At 42.5% G+C, this 20,716-nt stretch overlaps 1 protein-coding gene across 2 annotated transcripts in view; it reads right to left on the reverse strand.

Moving 5' to 3' along the window:
• The window catches only part of nedd4l (NEDD4 like E3 ubiquitin protein ligase), a gene marked incomplete at its 5' end in the record, with an annotated part of 127,999 nt that extends 107,755 nt beyond the window's left edge, over window positions 1-20,244 (reverse strand). For both annotated transcript variants that reach the window (XM_084325239.1, XM_084325238.1), the window contains 3 exons: window positions 2,670-2,751; window positions 14,154-14,227; window positions 19,879-20,244. In XM_084325239.1, the coding sequence (XP_084181365.1) occupies window positions 2,670-2,751; window positions 14,154-14,227; window positions 19,879-19,923 (201 nt within the window). The remainder of the gene's footprint in view (window positions 1-2,669; window positions 2,752-14,153; window positions 14,228-19,878) is intronic.
• Window positions 20,245-20,716: the final 472 nt, after the last annotated feature.

The raw sequence follows: 20,716 nt of genomic DNA on the forward strand, positions 1-20,716 counted from the left end.
TCTGCAACAACTTATGGAAGTTAGAAATTCCAGTATTGTGACACTAATATATATCCTTTACATGGATCCATGAGGATATACCTTAATTTTCCCTCAAAGCCAAACTGATACCTACCTGGCAAGCAGTACTAACCAATGTTGCAGAAAAATGGGCTATACCTGTATTACAACAGGCTACACTGCAGCACTCGGATGCAAATGTATCCAAATTCCGCCTGCAGTTTGTTATACCATCTCCATGAGTGCTATAGTGCAGGTCGATATGTAGAACAGCTTTGCATTATGAGTCTAATGTAGAGGACACTCCCACACTCCCACCGCATACCCAGCTTTTAGTTTCCCCCGCTAAAATCACAGCCCTCCTCTGAGTCTATGAGTCTATTTTCGGAGTGGCGGTTGTTCTGAATAGTAAGAAACAGCTCCCTCTGGTGTGTCCCCCCCGCTCCCCCCCCCCCCCCCCCCCCCAGCAACAGCCCGTCCAAGTCTCCCTCTAGACTAGAGTCAAGAGAGAGACTCTTAACCTTTTCACTGCTGCACTACTAAACGGTTAACCCTTCCACTGCGACAATACACAGAAGGTTAACCCTTTCACTGCCACACAACACAACAGCAGGTTAACCCTTTCACTGCCACACTACAGAAGGTTAACCCTTTACCATCACACTACCGACGGTAACCGGTTAACACATTGGGCACCAGAAACGCTTTCCAGCGTTATTGCCCGCCATGCGTTGTCTGCCAAGATCGCTGTACAGCGTTTTTGAGATCAATATTTCATTTTTTCGCCATGGCATTCATAATTCATCCAGTCAACCTCCGGACACCAGCGGGACCCTAGATGTGACTGCAACGACTCAATACCGCCGCCTGGTGGATTGTCTGGCGAGTTACACTCTCGCAAAAACCGGAAGTGCCATCGGTGCATCGAGGAAATTCCTCCGGCAATCACATCTCGCTACGGGACTCCTGACAGACACTATAGTACATATGGATCGCTTTCTAAACTTAATAATCGATATGATTTCGGCGTTTATTGCACCATACAAACCGGAAATGGACCTAGGCGATCGGCGTCGAATAATTGGGATCTTTCACCGCCAGTCTCATCGGCCCACGGTAAGGGGAATATAGCGTTACTTTCAGTCCGATTGTTTATTCATTTCACTGCAAACCATCTGATCAATATATCACCCATACTACATAAAGCAAGCCGTTACTGATGATCAAGGAATTATAAACGATCCCCCCCCCCCTTTCCTCCACACATGAAGCATAATGTATACCGATCATATACATTTGAATTTTTTAATATAGCGTGTATGGGAAAGAAACGGCAATCGATAATCTATCATATGCGTTTGGGCCTATAACTAGTGTTTTTTGGAATTACAGCAGAACAAATTAAAAACACTTATATTCTCGAAGGTATTAACACAACAATGTATGAATGAAAAAGTATAACGTTCCCACATCCTGAACGATAGATAATCGATGTTGAATGGGCCATAGTAATGTCAATATAGCAATACAATTTAAAAAGTTATAGCCCTGCAAAGAAGGTAAACATCTCCATAGGCTTTTAACGGTGGCAGAGAGGGGTATGAGATGGGCACAACCCCCAGCGGTCAATGTGTTAAGGAAGAACTGCATTCTAGAATGGCCGTGCCAACTACGGGCCTCCCTCGCCGTCGCAGATGACGCGATTAGCCTTGGTTAGGTTAAAGCAACACACAGTGGTGGTAAGTAGGAGGAGCTAGCCGACTCGGCCATATCGCCTTAAGGAGAGTGAACAAGGGCACAAGTGAGTGACAGTAAAGGACTGCAGCGATGGCGGTACAGTAAGTGAGTGGTGTACTGTACATGTGAGAGAAGATTATGGGTGTGTGTGTGTGTGTGTGGGCAGAGTTCCCCTGACACAAGACAAACAACAGACTGAATCACAGCTCAATGTGCCTGTTTGAGGCAGCTACTGGGCCTAGGGATGCCACCATTTTTATTCCCTATACCACTTCCTAGCACCAAATTATAATACCACCAATAAAGATCTGATACATTGGATTTAAGATGAGAGATAAGATAAGATATTCCTTTATTGATCCCCTTGTGGAAATTCGGGCGTCATTCAGGGTAATAGTAGAAGATGTAAATATAGGCAATAAAATTATAGTAAAAATAAAAATAAGCTGCAATATAATTAACTGAATATAAGCATAATTATGAGCAAGTAAGCAGTGTAATCAACAAAGGTGCAGATGAGGGTCTGTATGCCCCATCAGATATATTATACGTTACGATATGGTCAATAACACTTAGACTTTAATTTACTGACATTTTTTTGCTGCGATTTGTGACATGGCTCTCGTGTTTGGAAATTAAATTCAAACTATGGACGTTCTCTCTAATACAGATACTCGATATTGTCCCAATATCACAATACCAGTATTTGGTATCAGTGCATTCCGATACGAGTCAATATGGAATGACGGAAAATTCACATGTGCCTTTTTCGTTCTACAAGAAAGAAACCAAAAATAGATGGGATGTGTGGGATGTACTGTAGGTTCCTCCCGAGTTAAAAGCAGATTGATGGACACAGGAAGGGAGCGGTAGTGTTGCCACAGAGAGCCAAGACTCACCGCTATTGTTTGTTTACCTCTGGACTTACTTACCTTTTTAATGGTTTTCGTTTGGATGAAGGCAAGCTCTTTGTTCTCCTCTGCAACATAGTGGGAAAGTTTGACGTAGGGGTCGCTGTAGTGAGAGGAGACAAAACGGCAGCGCGGTTAAAACGTGACACTGTGTTCCAACGGACACATCGGGTGAATAACGTCCAGGCACTAGGGCTGCACGATTTTGGGAAATAATCTAATTGCGATTTTTCTGACAGATATTGCGATTGCGATTAAATTTGCGATTATAATAATTATTATTTTTAAGCAGCCCCACAGAGGTTTATTGTAAAATGCGGCTTGCATCTGGCCTACGCGGTGGGTCTGTTCGGGACACCGAGCCTGAACATTTTTCTTTTTACCTGGGAATCGATACCGGTACCCAACGGTACCTTTTTTTCTGTACTTTACTCTCCCTCTCTGAAGTCTAAACTTCACAACACACAATCTAAAACCCCTTACCTCCCTCTCCCAAACCGATCTTGTATCTCAATGGGACTTCCTGGTTAAATAAATGTTTAAAAAAAAGATTTGCGTTTTAAATTTTTTTTGCGATTTGCTAATTGAATCATTCCAAATCGCGATTTCGATTTAAAATCGATTAATCGTTCAGCCCTACCAGGCACCCTCGCTAAACAAAAAGAGTTGAGGGTGAAAAAACGACTAACCTTCGTACTGTCTTTTACTATTATGCACTTTGCTACTGAAGGAATCTAGCTTGCCTATATTACTACCTACTATGCTAATATGTCTTTACTACTATGCACTCAAGACTGTAGCACTCAAGCACTTAGCTGCCAGAGTTGTATCCTTCCTGTTGACTTGTACAGAACTTGTATGTCACTTTGGATAAAAGAGTCAGCAAATATTACTAAATGTAAAAAACGTAAATACAATACCAATGCCACTACAGCTTTAAATGTAGCTGGCTTGTCACTACAACTGCCAATCTGACATCGCATTAGTTTGGACCCCAGGTGCTGAAGCCTCTATTATAATCAACTTTATTTGTATAGCACCTTTCATACAGAAACTGCAGTTCAAAGTGCTTCACAACAGAAAAAAGACATCATTCCCAGGCCTGAAACAGCCAGGTTAAAAACTGCTTGCGCTACATTATCCAGAGAGAAGGGCTACGGTGTCTTATAGACAAAAACACGGTGCTATAAATAGAAACGGCAAACCGCTTTGAGGTGAGCGGAACAAACAGTCAGCGCAGTGTCGGACCAGTCTCTTTAAAAATAGCAGAGTGATTTATCTGAAGGTGCCGACAGGGCAGAAGTCCCTGTTGAGTTGTGGGTAGAGAGGCAGAGCTGTGCCGTTCATTAGGCCACTCTCTGTCCCGATAGGCAGCTCTGAGTTCACCGGCAGGGTAGCCTTCCTATGGCCTTGCTTTAAAGAGAGTTCACACGTGTGTGCGACTGTGCGTTTCATTCCTAATCTTTATTTAAACTCCAATTCCAAAGACAACTGAGGTTTCCCTCATTTATAGTCACACCGAGTACATACAGAAATAAATAAACAAACAAACAAAAGCATGTAAAAAATATATATATAATAAAATCACACCGCATATAAAATCCTAACAATAGGACAACCTCAAGCTTTGGACTGTTGGGAGTTCATTCCATGAGCTAGGGCTAGCAAAATGAAGATCTTAACAGATTACCCTGTTCCGAGCAAACTCAGGGGACCTTAAGGACCAGTCAGTCAGAGTGTGTGTGTGTGTGTGTGTGTGTGTGTGTGTGTGTGTGTGTGTGGGGTGTGGTGTGTGTGTGTGTGTGTGTGTGTGTGAATGTGCATTTAGTCATTTTGCTGACGCTTTTATCCAAAGTGACTGTACAACAAGTCAGCAGGAAGGGTACAACTCTGGCAGCTGAGGGTAAGTAACATTGCAATGTTGAACTTAAGTGCATGATATTAGCATAGTAGGTAATAATATAGGCAAGGTAGATTCCTTAGTAGCAGAGTGCATACTAGTCAAATACAGTGTGTGTGTGTGTGTGTGTGTGTGTGTGGGGGGGTTAGGGTGGGGGGGGGGAGTGAGCATGAGCACATCTGTTTTTCACCTCCATCTTTGTTTCTAGAACCTACCTTCAAAATAAGGCAACAAAATGTACATGTGGATAAGCGAACCCCTTTCTCTTGGATGATGACAAGTAGACAGCTCCAAGTACAGGTGTGACCACACCCAAGGCACATTGAGGGATGCATTGAGATCCGATCACTCTAGCCACATTGGGAGGTGGTCTGGGCCGCATGTTACCAGTGTGTACGATCACACGTGGACACATGTGGAGACTCATTTTGATAACAGGTGTGAACTAGGGATGTCCGATATTATCGGCCGATATTGGCATTAAAATGTGATATCGGAAAATATCGGTATCGGTAAAAAAGCCAATATCGAGCATCCCTAGTGTGAACTGAAACCCGTCTCAACTCGGTCTAGAGACAATCTGGGTACAAAATAATTAAAAAAATAATTCACTTTAGATTCGTTCAAACATGATTTTATGATTTTTTTTAAGAGCTGTCCACTTGTGATCGGATCACCCAAGATGCATGTTAACGCCAAGTCTGAACAGGGGCCAGATGTGTGTGTGTGAACAGGGGCCAGATGTGTGTGTGTGCGTGTGTGTGTGCGTGTGTGTGTGATGACAGCCTCTTTGATTGCATCAGAGGAACAAGGACAAAAGGATCAGGGTTCCTTCAATGAGTGTGTGCGTGTGTGCGTGTGCGTGCGTGTGTGTGAGAGAGAGAGGGGGGAGATGAGAGACGGTGGAGATGAGAAAGAAAGAAAAAAGAAAGAAGAGAGCGAGAGAGAGCGAGGGTGGAGATGAGAGAGAGCAAGAGAGAGAAAGAGAGCAAGGGCGGGAGAGAGAAGGTGGAGATGAGACGGAGATGAGGGAAAGAAAAGAGAGAGAGGGTAGAGTGAGAGAGAAAGAGCGAGGGCGGGAGAGAGAGCGAGAGCGAGAAGGTGGAGATGAAAGAAAGAAAAAAGAAAGAAAGAGAGAACGAGAGCGAGAGGGTGGAGATGAGAGAGAGAGAGCGAGGGTTGGAGAGAGAAAGACAGAAAAGAGAGTGAGAGAGAAAGGTGGAGATGAGAGAAAAGAGAGAGCACAAGGATATTCAGACACGAGGGCGGCTAGGTGGTGTAGTGGTCTAAGGCACTCGCCACCAGTGTGGAGACGCTAGGATTCGCGTGTTCGAATCCAGCTCTCCACATTGTTTTTCAGTTTGGCTGGTCGTCCGCAGTAATACACATTGGCCGTATTACGGGGAGGGAAAAACTGAAGGGTGGGGATCGAACGTTGTGAACAAGCGACTCCTACAAGTCGGTTGGTGCGCCTGCGCAGTAGAATCAGGAAGTGTCGGGGGCAGCGTGAGCCTCCCACGCGTTACTCCTCGACACTGAGAGGTCGAGCTGCGCAGGTGAAAAGATGCGACTGCTGTTACCTCAAGTACCGGAGGGGACTTGTGCTATGTATGACTTAGTCCTCACTGCAGCCGGCTTGTGGGAGGCAAGAAACAGCGTTCGTGACAGGGGAGGGTTGAATTGGATGATACGAAATTGGGATGGGAGAAAATATAGAAAATGGGAGAAAAAGTGGATCAAAAAAAAAAAAAAGGATATTCAGACACGGGCGGAACCTGAGAACATTGCTGCTCCTTGATTGCTAATTAACATCGGTCAGGGTTCCCACTGCGTCTAACTGTTGTTATGAGCGTGTGATCCATTGCTGGTTGAACAGAAACAATGGGCTCGAGTCCCTGGCGTCTCCTTCCCTCCACCACTCACAATAATCCTTTAAAACGGTGGTTCTCAACCATTTTGGTTCGCGACCCCTAAAAGTAGAAGGATGCTTATTCGCAACCCCCCGACATAGTCAGGCATAGACAGAGTGGTGAACTTTTACACAAAAGAATGTTTTTTATTTTTCACTTTTCAGGCTACCAAGGATCAATCGGCGGCTGCTGATTCTTGGCAACCTTTTTTTATTTCTAAATATATTTAGACAGTAATCGTTAGTACTCAAAACAATAAGATGTTTGCCACCGAAATGGAAAGGGGTAAGGTAAGGGGCAGGAGCTAAGACAACGACATCCAATCAAGCAAGCGACCAAGTCAAATGATTGGAACGAACAAGCCGTCTATCAAACCCTCTAGTGACATGTGCGCTTGTTAAGTTATACACAAAGGCCATCCTATCATTGGCCTAGCATCACCTGATTCGTTCCAATTGGGAAGGAGGTTGTCGAATTCGGTTTTAAGGATTTGAAAAAGAGTTCTGCCCAAAATCAACAACCGCCTATTGCTCCTTTAAACTTGATTAATAACTCGAGCAGGGCTTTAGATTTCAAATAATCCTCATTTCTCAAGAAAAAAAACTGTCCAGCTGAGGCCGAGTTCAGGTCAACAACACTGGGAAATGAAAGCTACCATTAGACCCCGAGGGACTCGAGGCGATGACAGCCTCTTTGATTGCATCAGAGGAACAAAGACAAAAGGATCAGGGTTCCTTCAATGAGTGCAACAGTAACACAGAACAGAACATAATGGCACAGAGAAGAGAACGGAGTAGTAACATGAGTAAAAGCAGAGGGCCTGCTGTGGTTGAGTGAGTTGTGAAGCGACAGACTGCACAGTCAAAGAGCGCTCTCGTCTCCTTATCAGAGCTGCTGCAAGACCTCGTTCTCCGTTCCCTCGCCGCTACAACCTCCCCGTCGCGCGTTATCGCCGCCTGTAGCGGTTTCTCCTCGGCTGAGCCGAGCTGAGCCAACTCAGGCAGCAGGACGTCAGGACGCTAACACGTGTGCCTTGGCAGCCGAGTGGCACTCAGAACAGAGCTCGGCGTGTTAGCGGAGCTCCTTCTCTCCTTTACAAGCTCAGCTCTCTCTCAACCGGATACAGGAGAGTTACAACAACAGCGAGGGTAATGTACAGGAAGAGGGATTTCCATTTTCGCGGACATGAATAGGAGAACTCAACACCACGTCGCTCACGTCAATAGCGAGACTGACATGCTTGAATATTAGGAATGTCAATTACTATATTGTGAATGAAATTGTTTCTCAATCTGATGTCTAAACTAGACTAATGGTTGACCTAGCTTACCCTCGTCAAAAAAGGTGAATTATGTGATCATGCACCCAAGATTTTACAAAAATCCCTTTTAATAAAGAGTTTAAAATGTCAATATGTTGACCCTAAACATGAAATATTAATATTATTATCCCATTGCACAAAGATGGTGATGCTTCAGATCCTAATAACTACAGACCTATCTCCATTATTAACAGTATCCCTAAAGTGTTTGAAATATTAATCGTTGGTCAACTATCTAAATTATGTCAATGACTTTGATATACTATTGTTTTGTATTGTACGGTGTCTTGTATTGTGTTATGTATTGTATTTTCTTGTTACTCTGTGTTTAGCACCCGCTCGAAAATGAGATGGTTCCTCTCAAGGGGTTTATCCTGTCAATAAATAAATACATTTCAGATATGTTGCTCAATCAAATAAGCCTCCTCTACTTTTACTGGTATGAGCCATTTCTGGTCCCACTTCATTAATTTCGTAGAGCCTCACTGGTCTGCTTATTGCGTCAATTCCTCTATGTTTCAGATAACCTCCTGTGGATATACATGATGAAGGAAGGGGGGGGGGGGGGGGGTAAGGTTATACGGGTCTTAAGAATAGATGGTTCTGACCAGAGACCGCCAAAATCACACGGAGCTCTTGTTTAATTTTGTCCAAGGGAAGCAACAGTTGTGATTGGGGATCAAGAAAAGAGGGCGTGAGATAGGTCCATTACAGAATGGCGCAGATGATGTGTAATGTAATGTCCATTAGGCAGCCTTGTTCTGAGCATTTCCTCTGACATCTGAAGACCGTTAAGGAGGATCAAACTATTACAGAACACAGCTGCAGCAAACTCAAGCTCCCAGAAAAACACAGCTCTCTCATTCAGGGTCAAGCGGACAAGATGTTGGTCGGAAATTGATATACTGGTATAATTGCTTGTTTATTTAACCTTTATTTAGGAAGTCCCTTGAGATTTAAATCTCTTGTTTCAAGGGAGACCTGGCTAATGATGCAGGATGATAGAAGAATAGGGTTTCAAAACGTTCAATTAACCAAAACAATCCTTCCATTCAGGAGCTAGTGCCTTTAGATCCAGTCCTAAGAATAGACCAGAACCTAAGAAGGCCCAATCATTTAAGTGCTGCTGTTGCATACTGAAGGAGAATGACAAACTGACCGCTTTTCAACTAGGCAGGCTGTGAGCTTTTCAAAGCCGATAGACAGTGTTAAAATAACACTGTCTGTGTACAGAAAAAGGTGGGCGATTAAAATTCACGGGACACGAGTCACGTTGCTCGGCCGTGCAAAAATAACAAAAGGCAGGCTTAAAGTACAATGCCACGGAGGGAGATTATGTAACAGGACATAAGGTTGTGATAACAGCGGGTCACACGTCTTTACAGAAACGCTCATTAGGCTGTGGAGGGAGGGGGAAAAAAACATGCTTTGATCGCTGTGATACAAAAAAGATGGACTCTCTGAAGTTGGTGAAGTTCACCGTTGTCAACATCTCTGTTTAAGAGACGGCAGACACGCCTCTATCGCTTGGTCCAAAGCTCTTCTCTGGGAAAACATGCACTGGAACAAATGTAACGTACCTACTAACTACAGTGGGTGGGATAGTAAAAGCGGCAACTACTGTGTGTACTTGTCGATACATTCAAAGACGAGGGTTATTCATTCTTAAACTGAGGTGAAAGGGCAACAAGTTGAGCAGATGATTTAGGAGCACCTTGGTGATGCTATTGGCTTGGCCTTTGTTGACAGAACTGTTCTTCTGTTTGTTCCCATGTCGGGACTTATAATGTCCATGACGGAGTTCCTCATTATTGTTAAGCTCAATATTTGGCCTACCTAATGTGTGCATTTTGATAGTTACTAATACTATGCGTTATGATGCATAACTACCTACATCATACTATAGTCTACCCATATAACTCTGAATGATAGTATGTACAATACATATACACATTTATATATTTTTACAGCATATATATATATATATCCATATCTGTCTGAATATACCTGCATATAATCCTTCTATATACCTACTTATACAACTGCATATAATATATATAACTCTGTATGATAGCATGTACAATAATGCTATATATACCGTATATCAGGGTTTCCGTTGTCCGATTACCGTATTTTTTTCGGGAAAATCTGTTGAAGTCCGACATATTTAAATCTCTCCGGTCATAATGTCCTGTGAAAATAATTCCCTCTAAGCACAACGGTCTTCATTAGATAAACCAATAGATACAAACATTGTGTATGACAAAATAAATATGGGCTGTTTTAAATTGTGTGAATAGTTGTTGTGAGTACTCGCACTATGTTTCAATAATATAATCCGTTTTACCATTCATTCATTATAAACACAGACGTCCACCGCGCTCAGAACGTCAAATTCTATCAACACTTTTTTTTAAGCTCCGGCTAAAATGCGTGGTGACGTGTTGACCAATTTCTAGGGGGAAACCCAATGATATATCAATAAAAACGTACCGTCAGTTCATGTCCAAGGGATTATGTTCATGCGCACAGCAAGTATCACCAGTTCCTGGCATTTTTAACCAGTGGAGAAAGGTAAGAGAGATTTCCCTATAGTTTTTCTTATATGAATTATTCAACCTACGTTAATAAAACATACCTGGTGATGAACTACAGTTTGCTGTGAACATTATATGTGTAGTGTTCTGATACAACGAGTATTGGTGAAGCGATGTCGAGATTCATTTGGGTGTGACAGCTGCTGCAGCGCGACCTGTGGTTTGCTGATCAGAATGGTGGGCAGGAGCTGCAGCTGGATTAGCGTATCGCTGCGTTGGGAGGCAGAGATAGTCATTGGATTCGGCAAATCACGCAACGTTTAGATTTCAGTGAACCCCACACGATAATGTTGCCGTCTCTCTCTCTCTAGTCAGTAGTGCCAAATTTCTCAGTTCAGCTTGATATAATTAATACAAATGTCTAGGGCTGTCCCCGACTAAGGATTTGGATGGTCGACTATGATTGGCCAAAATTTGCCATTAGTCGACTATTGGTCGACTAAAAAAAATTAAATAAAAATAAAAATAAATCATTAAAAATAAATATATATTATCATTCCATTTGGGCTGTGGGGGGTGCTTAATGTCTGAAGGAGTCGACTGAAGGCTTCTTGTCCTCTGCAAAAGCATGCAATTGGTCCACTGATGGATACATCTTGATATTAGTCTAGTCTAGTGTGTTCATTAGATGGGTGAAATCCTCTTTCAGTGCATCTGTGTCTGTTTTCGTAGGCAGTTAGCCTCTGGTATGCGTGCCATTAGCGTTAGCCACGCTTCTAGGCCTCTTTACCGCTGACCCATCCATGACAACACCAGACAGCCCAACACATTTATTTATTTAAGCTATTTAATCTGAAGATCATTTACACCAGCCAGATCATCAATGAAGGACCGTTCCCATTGCCTCCAGCCAAGTCTAGCCGCTCGGCTGCATTCGATTCCTTTCCAATGAGCTTATGAAGTACCTCACATGTACCTCATGGAAATTAATTGAAAGCAACCGCGCTGCTGCTGAACTTGGCTGCTTTGGGTGAGAAGAACAAACCATTAGCCCCGAGTCCTAGCTTGGTCTAGGTCTGAGCTACAGTGTCCATTAGAGCTGTGACTTTTCACCCAAATCAAGTCGAAAAGTAAAAGAGAATTTCTTCTAACTAGTTTGAACTTTTATGTCAATCAGAAGATACCTCTGTTATAACCCAATGATAGCCCTAAGCAACCTGAAAACAATTATTAACGTTGTGGGTTTGGATAGTTGTGGTTGCGTATTGCTTCTGGACATCACAGACCTGAGAGATCCTTCTTATGAACACACTTACTTTTACAGTCTATAGAAAGCACTCGTTCCTGGTGAAAGAACATTACGATTGATAAAAATGACATCCTTTTATTCATAATGGTGGATAAGCTCCTAGTGAGTTTTTTGCCCATACGATTTGATTAGTTTGGATGAACTCGCACAGTAAAGCAGCGAGGTAGAGAGGAGAAGACGGACGTGCAGCGAGAGCACAACTTGGGGAGCAAGTTAATATTTCACCTATAAACATACCGGTAAATGTAAATTACAAAATAAAAAAATAGAAGAGCTGACTACTAGGGATGGGCACGCGTAATGTTTTCCCAGATCGAGTACTCGCATGAATTACTTTAGTGCTTGAGTAATTGTCGTTTGGGATAATACATTTTTAGAACACATCTTAAAGTGAATCGCAGCAGCAATAACGAGATTATAGACTCACACACACAACCGATTTTATTATGTCTCGATCCGCATTAACAATGCACAGCAATATGCCTGATACTTAATGCGTGTTGTCAGTCAAAACTAGGGGTGGAACGGTATGCATTCGAACAGTACTACACCGTTCGATACGACCTCCACGGTTCGGGGCATGTGTGTATTGTTCGGTTATATAACATTAGCCTCGAGCTAGGCTAACGTTACGTTAGCTACGAGCTAACTAACTTTAGCCGTGAGCTAGCAAGCTAACTAACGTTAGCTGCAAGCTAACCGTGGAAACGCTCACAGCGAAGTGACTCCACGACACCAGTTCCATTAGTGGGGAAGGGGGGTATATTGACAAGTAGGGATGTCCGATATTATCGGCCTACCGATATTATCGGCCGATATTGGCATAAAAATGTGATATCGGAAAATAACAGTATCGGTTTTCCAAATAAAATTCATTTTTTATTTTTATTTTTTCATTTATTTAACCTTTATTTACCCAGGCAAGCAAGTTAGAACAAATTATTATTTTATTTATTGTCAAAGTATGCATAATGTTGTGTTAATTACATGACAAGAGATATGTAATGTTAATTACCTGAAATCATTCAGTTTTTTGGGAGGGGAAACCCTGCATATATCGGTATCGGTTGATATCGGTATTGGAAATTAAGAGTTGGACAATATCGGTATATCGGTAAAAAAGCCAATATCGAGCATCCCTATTGACAAGGCTTGACAACAGAGGTTCAAATATAACTGTTTGTGTTCAACAACGAGCCAGGAGACTAGAGCATGTGTATCAACTGTGTGTCTGTATTGCCAACCCATAACATCCTGGTCCCTGCTGCTGGGACGTACCAACTCCACACACACCACTGTGGGGGGGTTTATATTCCCCATTCCCTTGTAACATCTCCTTTTTTTTTTATATATATATATATATATATATATATATATATATATATATATATATATATATATATATAACGACAGTTACAACATTCCTTAGTGCAAATTATTATTAATACAAGAAAACCCCATAAACATCCTTATTTAAACCCCTAATCATCTTTTCTGTGACTTTTACTTTTTGATAAGAAAGTCTAGTGCTGGTTGAGCATTATGCATACTTTATGTTGGCCTTTGTCTATAATCTAATGTGGCCACAAAAATGGAAAGGTTTAATTATTTTGTTTGTTTGCACTAAGTTAATACTTTGACAAATGTTGCCTATATTTTTCAGTCAGTTCGGTCTTTGTGTGCTTTGTGTTTTTTTACCAAATAAATGAGAAGCATGTTTAAATCAGCAATGCCTCCCCTCTTGCTGTACCAAAATCTCTCCTAGCTCTAACCGTCACTGTCAAAATAATGTGCCTAATGTCAAATGGCCTCATTCTTTCAGTTTTAGCATAACTACGTCCTTGAGAATAACTGAAAAGTTGGATTATTTTTAGGCTATATATCTTATGTTGGTGTATGGTATTTTTGGAGTGTTACATTTAAAAAAAAAAAAAAAAAAAAAAAAAACATAAACCGAACCGAAAACCGTAAACCTAAAACAGTGATACGAACCGAACCGTCGATTTTGTGAACCGTTCCACCCCTAGTCAAAACAGTCCAGTTACCATTTGTAATAATTACATTACCCCCACTCTTGTCTGCAACAGGTCTCTCCACTCATGTCCGTATCAATAGTCTATGAGCGCTATGCAACATGGGCGATATGTTGTTGGCACAATTTGGAAATGCATAAACACAAACCACTGTTTTTATCTTTTAGATAACACTTGCGGTCAACGCAACAAAAGCTTTCACGGTACTATCCATGCTCCACAGCTGACCAGTGTCGTCTTCCTGCAACAACTCACACCTCGGGGGATTTCAGACCGAGATTTTGAGAGCACCCTCAAAAACCCCTAGAGTTCAGTTGAAACGGGGAGTACTAGGGTGATCAATTGCTCACGCCCGCCAATCCCTACAAAAATCGCCTCTCCAAAATTCAAACACATCACTACAGTTTCACATTTTGCCAGGTTCTGACCAAGTGACGGCCCTAATGTGCCCAATGTGTGTAACTTGTAAGCGTGCCATGATGACTGGATGCTCACCTGGCTCCGATGATGTCTTTCTTCGCCAGGTCGATTCCTGCGATGACCTTAACCCGTAGCACCCTGGTGTCATGCTGGAGAGAGAGACGGAGAAGAAGAGGATCGAGACATCTGATCAAACTCATGAACAACAAATTAATCCTCCATGGTCTAGCCCCACCCCCACTTTCAGATTTTTTCCACTCTCAGCAGCAGGTTCACCAGAACTGTTGCACCGGGTGACTTGGCTGTTCCATTAACCCTTTCACTGCCACACGACAGAAGGTCAACCCTTTACTAATCACACAACCGACGGTCACCGGCTGTCGTGTGGCAGTGAAAGGGTTAACCTTCTGTGTATTGTTGCAGTGAAAGGGTTAACCGTTTGGTAGTGCGGCAGTGAAAGGGTTAAGGAAAAGTACATTTAGCCAATCAGCCCTCTCCCTGAGAGAGCTGCTAAGACCTGGAACTCCATTCCAATTTACATCCGCAATATTGAAACTAGGGCTGGGCGATAACGATAATGATAAATATCGCGATATATTTGAATAATCTATATCGAATATTGAAATTTAAAATAAATCGATTTTTTTTTTTTTTTTTTACCTGCAACAGGGCAGTTTTAAAACCAGAGACAGTGGACAGACTTGTCTTTCTTGCCTGCAACTTAAAGTAATGGCTTTGCTTGTCCAAATGACAATACTGACCAAATTGAGATTTATTTTTCTCTTGTCCATTTATTTTGTTTGCTTTCTAATTTAAAATACAGTTTGAAACCGTCTGTACACAGTAGGCTATGTGTGCTAGCAGAACTAGACTCCAGTCACGAGTCATGGTGCACATGTGTGGTGGTTTGTCCACCAAAAAAGCGCCAAAAGATCAAAAATAAACTAGCAGAGCCAGAACTGTTCAAACTCCCCTGGAGCCACAGCCAGCAGAGAAGCCGGTTTACTTTCACTTTTAAACCAGCTGCAGCCTGAGAACTGGAGTGTGAGGGGCTGTAACACTAAAGATGGCGGCAACGACAAAGAATTGCTGCAAAATAAACATACATCTGTTGTTTAAAAAAATAAATAATACTTTTTTTATACTTATAACAATTTCGATAATTATCGATATCGAGAAATATGATAACATTATCATATCGTTATCGCGATATGATTTTTTTCCATATCGCCCAGCCATAATTGAAACACAGATCATTTAAACACAATTTCAAAACATGGTTAAGAAATAACTACACATGTGAACACAACAGCCCTGCAGAACTCTGTATGCCATATATGTTATGCTTTCTTTTCTAGCGGCTTTTTAACACAAGGCCGAGGGACAACAGTCGAGAATTTGCTTTGGCTAACACTGTCTCACACATTTACATGTATGTTCATTAATGTGTGCTGTGCTGTCCCTGTTCAAATGAAGTTTAAACTGAAACTGAAACAGAGGATCTCAACAGTGAACAGTCTCAGCCACTTCAATCGAAAGTCTGAAACCGATGACAGCCCTGCCCTGCCGAGAGCCAATAACCGGACCAAAAAAATAGGATTGAGCTAAATTGAGGGAGAAAACGCTTTCTAGTTTGCTCTATATTGCTGAGGATTGCCGAGTGGTGACAATATTCCACGGCCCGGCAGGGAAGAGACAAGCCGTGTGTTGGGCAAGTGTAGAATTCCCATTTGAAATGGGATTATTATGAACTCTTTTTTTTCTACTTTTTCTCCCTCTTTTTCCGTATTTTTCTCCCAACCCAATTTAGTAGTTATATGCCAATTCCTTTCCTGGTCGTTGCGCGCTTTTGCCCCCTACTGTCGGCCTGGGGAGGGAGAAGAACTACCACGTCTTCCTCTGATACATGTGGAGTCAGCCAGCCGCTTCTTTTCACCCGATAGCGAGGACTCTCATTGGGGGAGTGTAACACGTGGGAGGATCATCATCACACTATCTCCCCCAGATCCCTTCCCTGCTGAACAGGCGCCCCGACCGACCAGTAGGAGTCGCTGTTTACAACGACCAGGATACATACACCCACCGGCTTCCCACCCGCTAACACTGCCAATTGTGTTAGTAGGGACGACTGACCAAGCCGGAGGTACCGCTGACAGCTGGATTCGATCCCAGAGTCTCTGCAGTGGTAGGCGACGAGCGCTTAGTCCGCTGCGCTACCCAGCCGCCCCGGATCATTATGAACTCTTGTAACTTGTATATAAATGTGTCTTTTCCAAAAAATACCTGAGGAAACCCATCAAAAGGTTGTTTGTGAGGCTGGTGGGTTCTGGACCGAGGCTGGGGCTACCGAGTTGTATAGCGGTGTGGATCTGGATCCACACACAATGGCTTGCCTTCTCACAAAACAATGCCACTCCAATCAAGTTTAATTCCTTAATTATTATCATCTAACCAAATCAAAATTCTTGAAGGCGGGCCAGGCTGGCAGCTCCTCTAATCAGGACAGCCCACACACTGCCTAACCAATGGTCAGGGGAGACACTGCTCACAGCACAGTAGCACACACACATATGATGGCTCACAGCACACACACACTGATGGCTCAGCCTCACAGCACACACACACACACACACACACACACTGGTAGCTCAGTCTCACAGCACACACACACTACTGTCTCATAGCACACACACACACACACACTGATGGCTCACAGGACACACACACACACTGTGCTGGCTCACACATTTCGTTCCTACTACAATGCAACTTGCAATGCGGGCCCAAACAAAAATCAATGGCTCTCTGCTTCCCAGTAGGTAGGCGAGGTAATGTTTCTCCCATATACATAATGGCTGACAACAATATCTGTCACAGCCTTAATTATGCTAAGTGCTGGGAGGTGGTGTCGTGGGACAAACATCCCTGGGCTGACCCAGCTGTTACTTCAGGCCACGGCCCTGTTGTTCAGAGGACATTACCAACTGTTTACAACCACAGCCACAGGAAGCTTATTGTCTTATGGAATGTGGGCCTGGAACTGTTTTTTTTAAAGTAAAAACTTGAGTTGTTTTAGATTAGATTATGCCCCAGGCTTTACAGTAAATCAGCGACAAAGTGAATGTTGACCAAAATGTGCCAGCCCTTCCCAAAGCCCCCTGTGCGCTGCTATGCGTGGAATGCGAGTATAATCACGCCTCACGGTTATTCCAGAGATAATGACTGACTGACGGACAGACAAGAGCTCAACCAAGCTGTGGGAGTCAGAGGAGTCAACGGCTGAGACGACAGAACATTAACTCTTAGCTTGTCACCCTTGGCTTGAGCAATAAGGTGCATTTGTCAACTCGACTGTGTTGTTCCTTAAAATAGTTTTCAGCAGTTCTAGTCTGCAGACAAGTAGAATCATAAATTGTACATATAAATATATATAATGAATAAAATACAATTGTATTAGCCAAGCCACTGCCAGTGTTAACAAAATATAGGCCTAAGCACGCTATGGGAACTTAAAGGGGCAGTTCACCCAAAATTCAAAACAACACAACCCCTTTAGCCGGAGAAATATCTATCTATCCATCTCAGATACCTGTAGTTTCTGTGTGATTCACTCTGCTGTAGAGATCTGCCGTCACTCCGATACAAATGGAGCTGAATGACACTCAAGATAATCCACAGGCCTGGTTGTTGTGAGCAAGAGCAACAAGGTCTGTGTTATTCTCCTGAGTAACCGGGTCATGATTTCTGGAAAGAGACAGTGTGCTTTTGAGTTTTTCAAAATGTATTTTTGGTGCTTTGAGCGCCACAAGCCGAGTGCCATTCAGCTCCTCTGTATTGGAGTGTCTATACAGCAGATATCTCCAAAACTAAGCCAATCACACCAACACGATCTGGATGTATCTAGTACTCTAGGACTAGGTAAGGGAGTGTCCCTTTAAGATTATGTAGGCCTATTTGTGGCTTGCAGCATGGCCAATGTAAGACTATGTTTGGTGATCGAACTATATAGGCTACTCCATGATACATGAGTTGATTGAAGATCCAGCACAATGATGTTTTAGGAATTGCTTATTGTGCAATGTTAATGTCATGACTCATGGGTATAATCTCTGAGCACTGACAACTCTCAGTAAATCGAGGGGGCGTGGCCTTCTGTTCATTGAAAGGATATGTCAAGTTAGTATCATCATAAATCATGTAAACAAATTCATTGGACCAGTGCGATCGGTTGCTATGGGGGATTAACATTGACTAACCTGTGCAGGTGATAAATACTGTTGCTGTGGACGCTTTTGAACCACTAAAATTGACTAAATTGTAGCAAACTAGTTACATTACTTGTTTGTGGGCTAACTAGGTGATATCCTTAATTACAACTACTGACAACTGATGGACAGACATGATGGGCCAATCAGGGTAACCTGTATATATTATGCAATATTCCAAAGGAAGCAGATTGGTTATCTGAAATGGCTTGATTTTGTTGATATCCAGGGGGATATACATCAAAGGGCTTTAGTCATTTTCACAACAACATGAGTTCTAATATTTTTGGTAATTGTTTGTGAAAATGACTTTGTGAAAGAATGCAAGAAGATTGGAAAACAAGATTTTGATTGTACTGAATCTTTAAAGCCTCACACACACACTAGTCTTCCATGCAACATCCCAGTGAAAAGACCCTCTTCTCTTTGGTCTATAGCTGTAGGCAGAGCAAGATGAACAAACAGTCACACTCCCCTATTCCACTGTGAGAAACCTTGAAGAATATCTCAGAGAAGGGTTCTTTCAACTAGACATTCAACTGGGCCAACTCAAAATTCTTGAGTGAATTTCTCCATAAGCCTAGCGGGATGTAATGTTGATAATCAGCAGGCTAGTATGATAATAAGAACAGACAGAATACAATCTATGCCAATGGCCTTTAGATGTTTGATGTTAAACTCACAAAATCAATCTGGTTTCGATATCCATCTCTATGTCGGACTCTTGTCTTGTCTACTTAGAGAAATCATGTTATTTAGGAATCTCACACTTGAGGCTATAGTTGTATGCTGAATATCAGTGGTTAAAATTATTTGGAGGAGAATAGAGGCTGAGTAAGTAAATTCTTCAAACTCGTGTTGATGTGATCATCCACTGACAAAGCGTGATATTGAACATTAAAAAGATAATCATAAATCTCTCAAATCTGAGGGGTGTGTTTAGGTGGTAAGTAACATATCAGCCAAGCTAACATTATTTCTCCAGAAAAGACTGGACTGCAAGATTCCAAGCCTATATGCACTAAGGAGACGAAGATTAAGAATAATTGTTCACGATTTGTAAGTGTAGATGAATTGATTGATTGAAAACGTTATTAACAGATTGCAGAATGGGTACAGTACAGCTCAATACATACAATTGTTAAGGGGATGCAGACCAGAGAAAGACTTTAGTCTTGTTTACATCAGGGTCCCCCATTTTCAATTAATCATAACATACACGACATACAGATAAGACAGTACTGCTACATCTATACATTTATGACATGCCAGAATTGGCCGTTGTAAGTAAACCTCGCCTAACTTATACAGCTTATACTGAAATTGTTGAATGAATGACAATTCATATGTGATGATATATAATGTAAACAACATGAAACGTGAAACTGACAGCTGACGTTCCATGGCATGTAAAGAGTTGGTAGCCTGGCTATAGCTAAGCTAGGTGGCCGCATACAGTAGCAGCTACCTTGAACCACCGGTTGTCAAGGTATTGTAGCTAGTAACGGGATTTTTTTATTCATATTTCAACTTACATCATCTTCCTCAAGTCCATATATTGGTTCGAGATTCGTAGCCATAAAGCCGGGAGGAGGTCCACACCACTAGTCCAAACACACACACACACAAGCCGCTGTAGCAGAGCTAGCTCGCCGCTCTGAACAATAGCAAAGTCCCCCCCGTCCTTCCTTCCTTCCTTCCGTCCGTCGTGCGGCTCCAGCAACACGGCGCTGCTGTGGCTCACAGCTCAGGTTAGATTATTATGATTCTCATCCAGTGTGGTGGTCCACGATGTGTGGGGGCTAAATCAACTGATGCCCTAAATCATGTTTGTTTTCGAGACGCGGCTTGCTTTTCATTTACAACAAGCTCACCCCCCAATTTCCCGAAACGTTGTGATAGTTGACTTCCTCCTCTCGGTGTCGCTCACCAGCCAAGCGGCGCGCGCCAGTGAGTGTGATTGATGGCTACTTTAACCAACCACGCGGGTCGGGACGTCCCTCAAAGCTTAAAACTGGCCAATAAAAACACGCAGAGGCGTGAAGCTGTAGTGTTTTTTTCCTGTTTTTTTTTCTCTGCTTAGATGAACATTTGGGGGGGCTAGATAGTTGCGCCTGTCCTGCACCGCCGCCCTACGTCTCTGCAGGTAAAGCCAGTATTATGTCTATGGGTAAAGCTGCTTGAGTTAAAGGGGGAGTTCGTCGTTTTCAAAATGTGCATTGCAAACGATTATTCCACTATTATAACAAATAAAGAACAAAAATGATTATTGTTATTTTTATTATTATTATTCGTATTCATATTATTGTTATTACTAGTAGTAGTAGTGGTATGATAATAGTGATAACAGTAGTAGTGAACAGTAGTGGCAGC

The sequence above is a fragment of the Notolepis coatsorum genome, assembly GCF_963971535.1.
Source record: "Notolepis coatsorum genome assembly, chromosome: 11".
NCBI lineage: Eukaryota > Metazoa > Chordata > Actinopteri > Aulopiformes > Paralepididae > Notolepis > Notolepis coatsorum.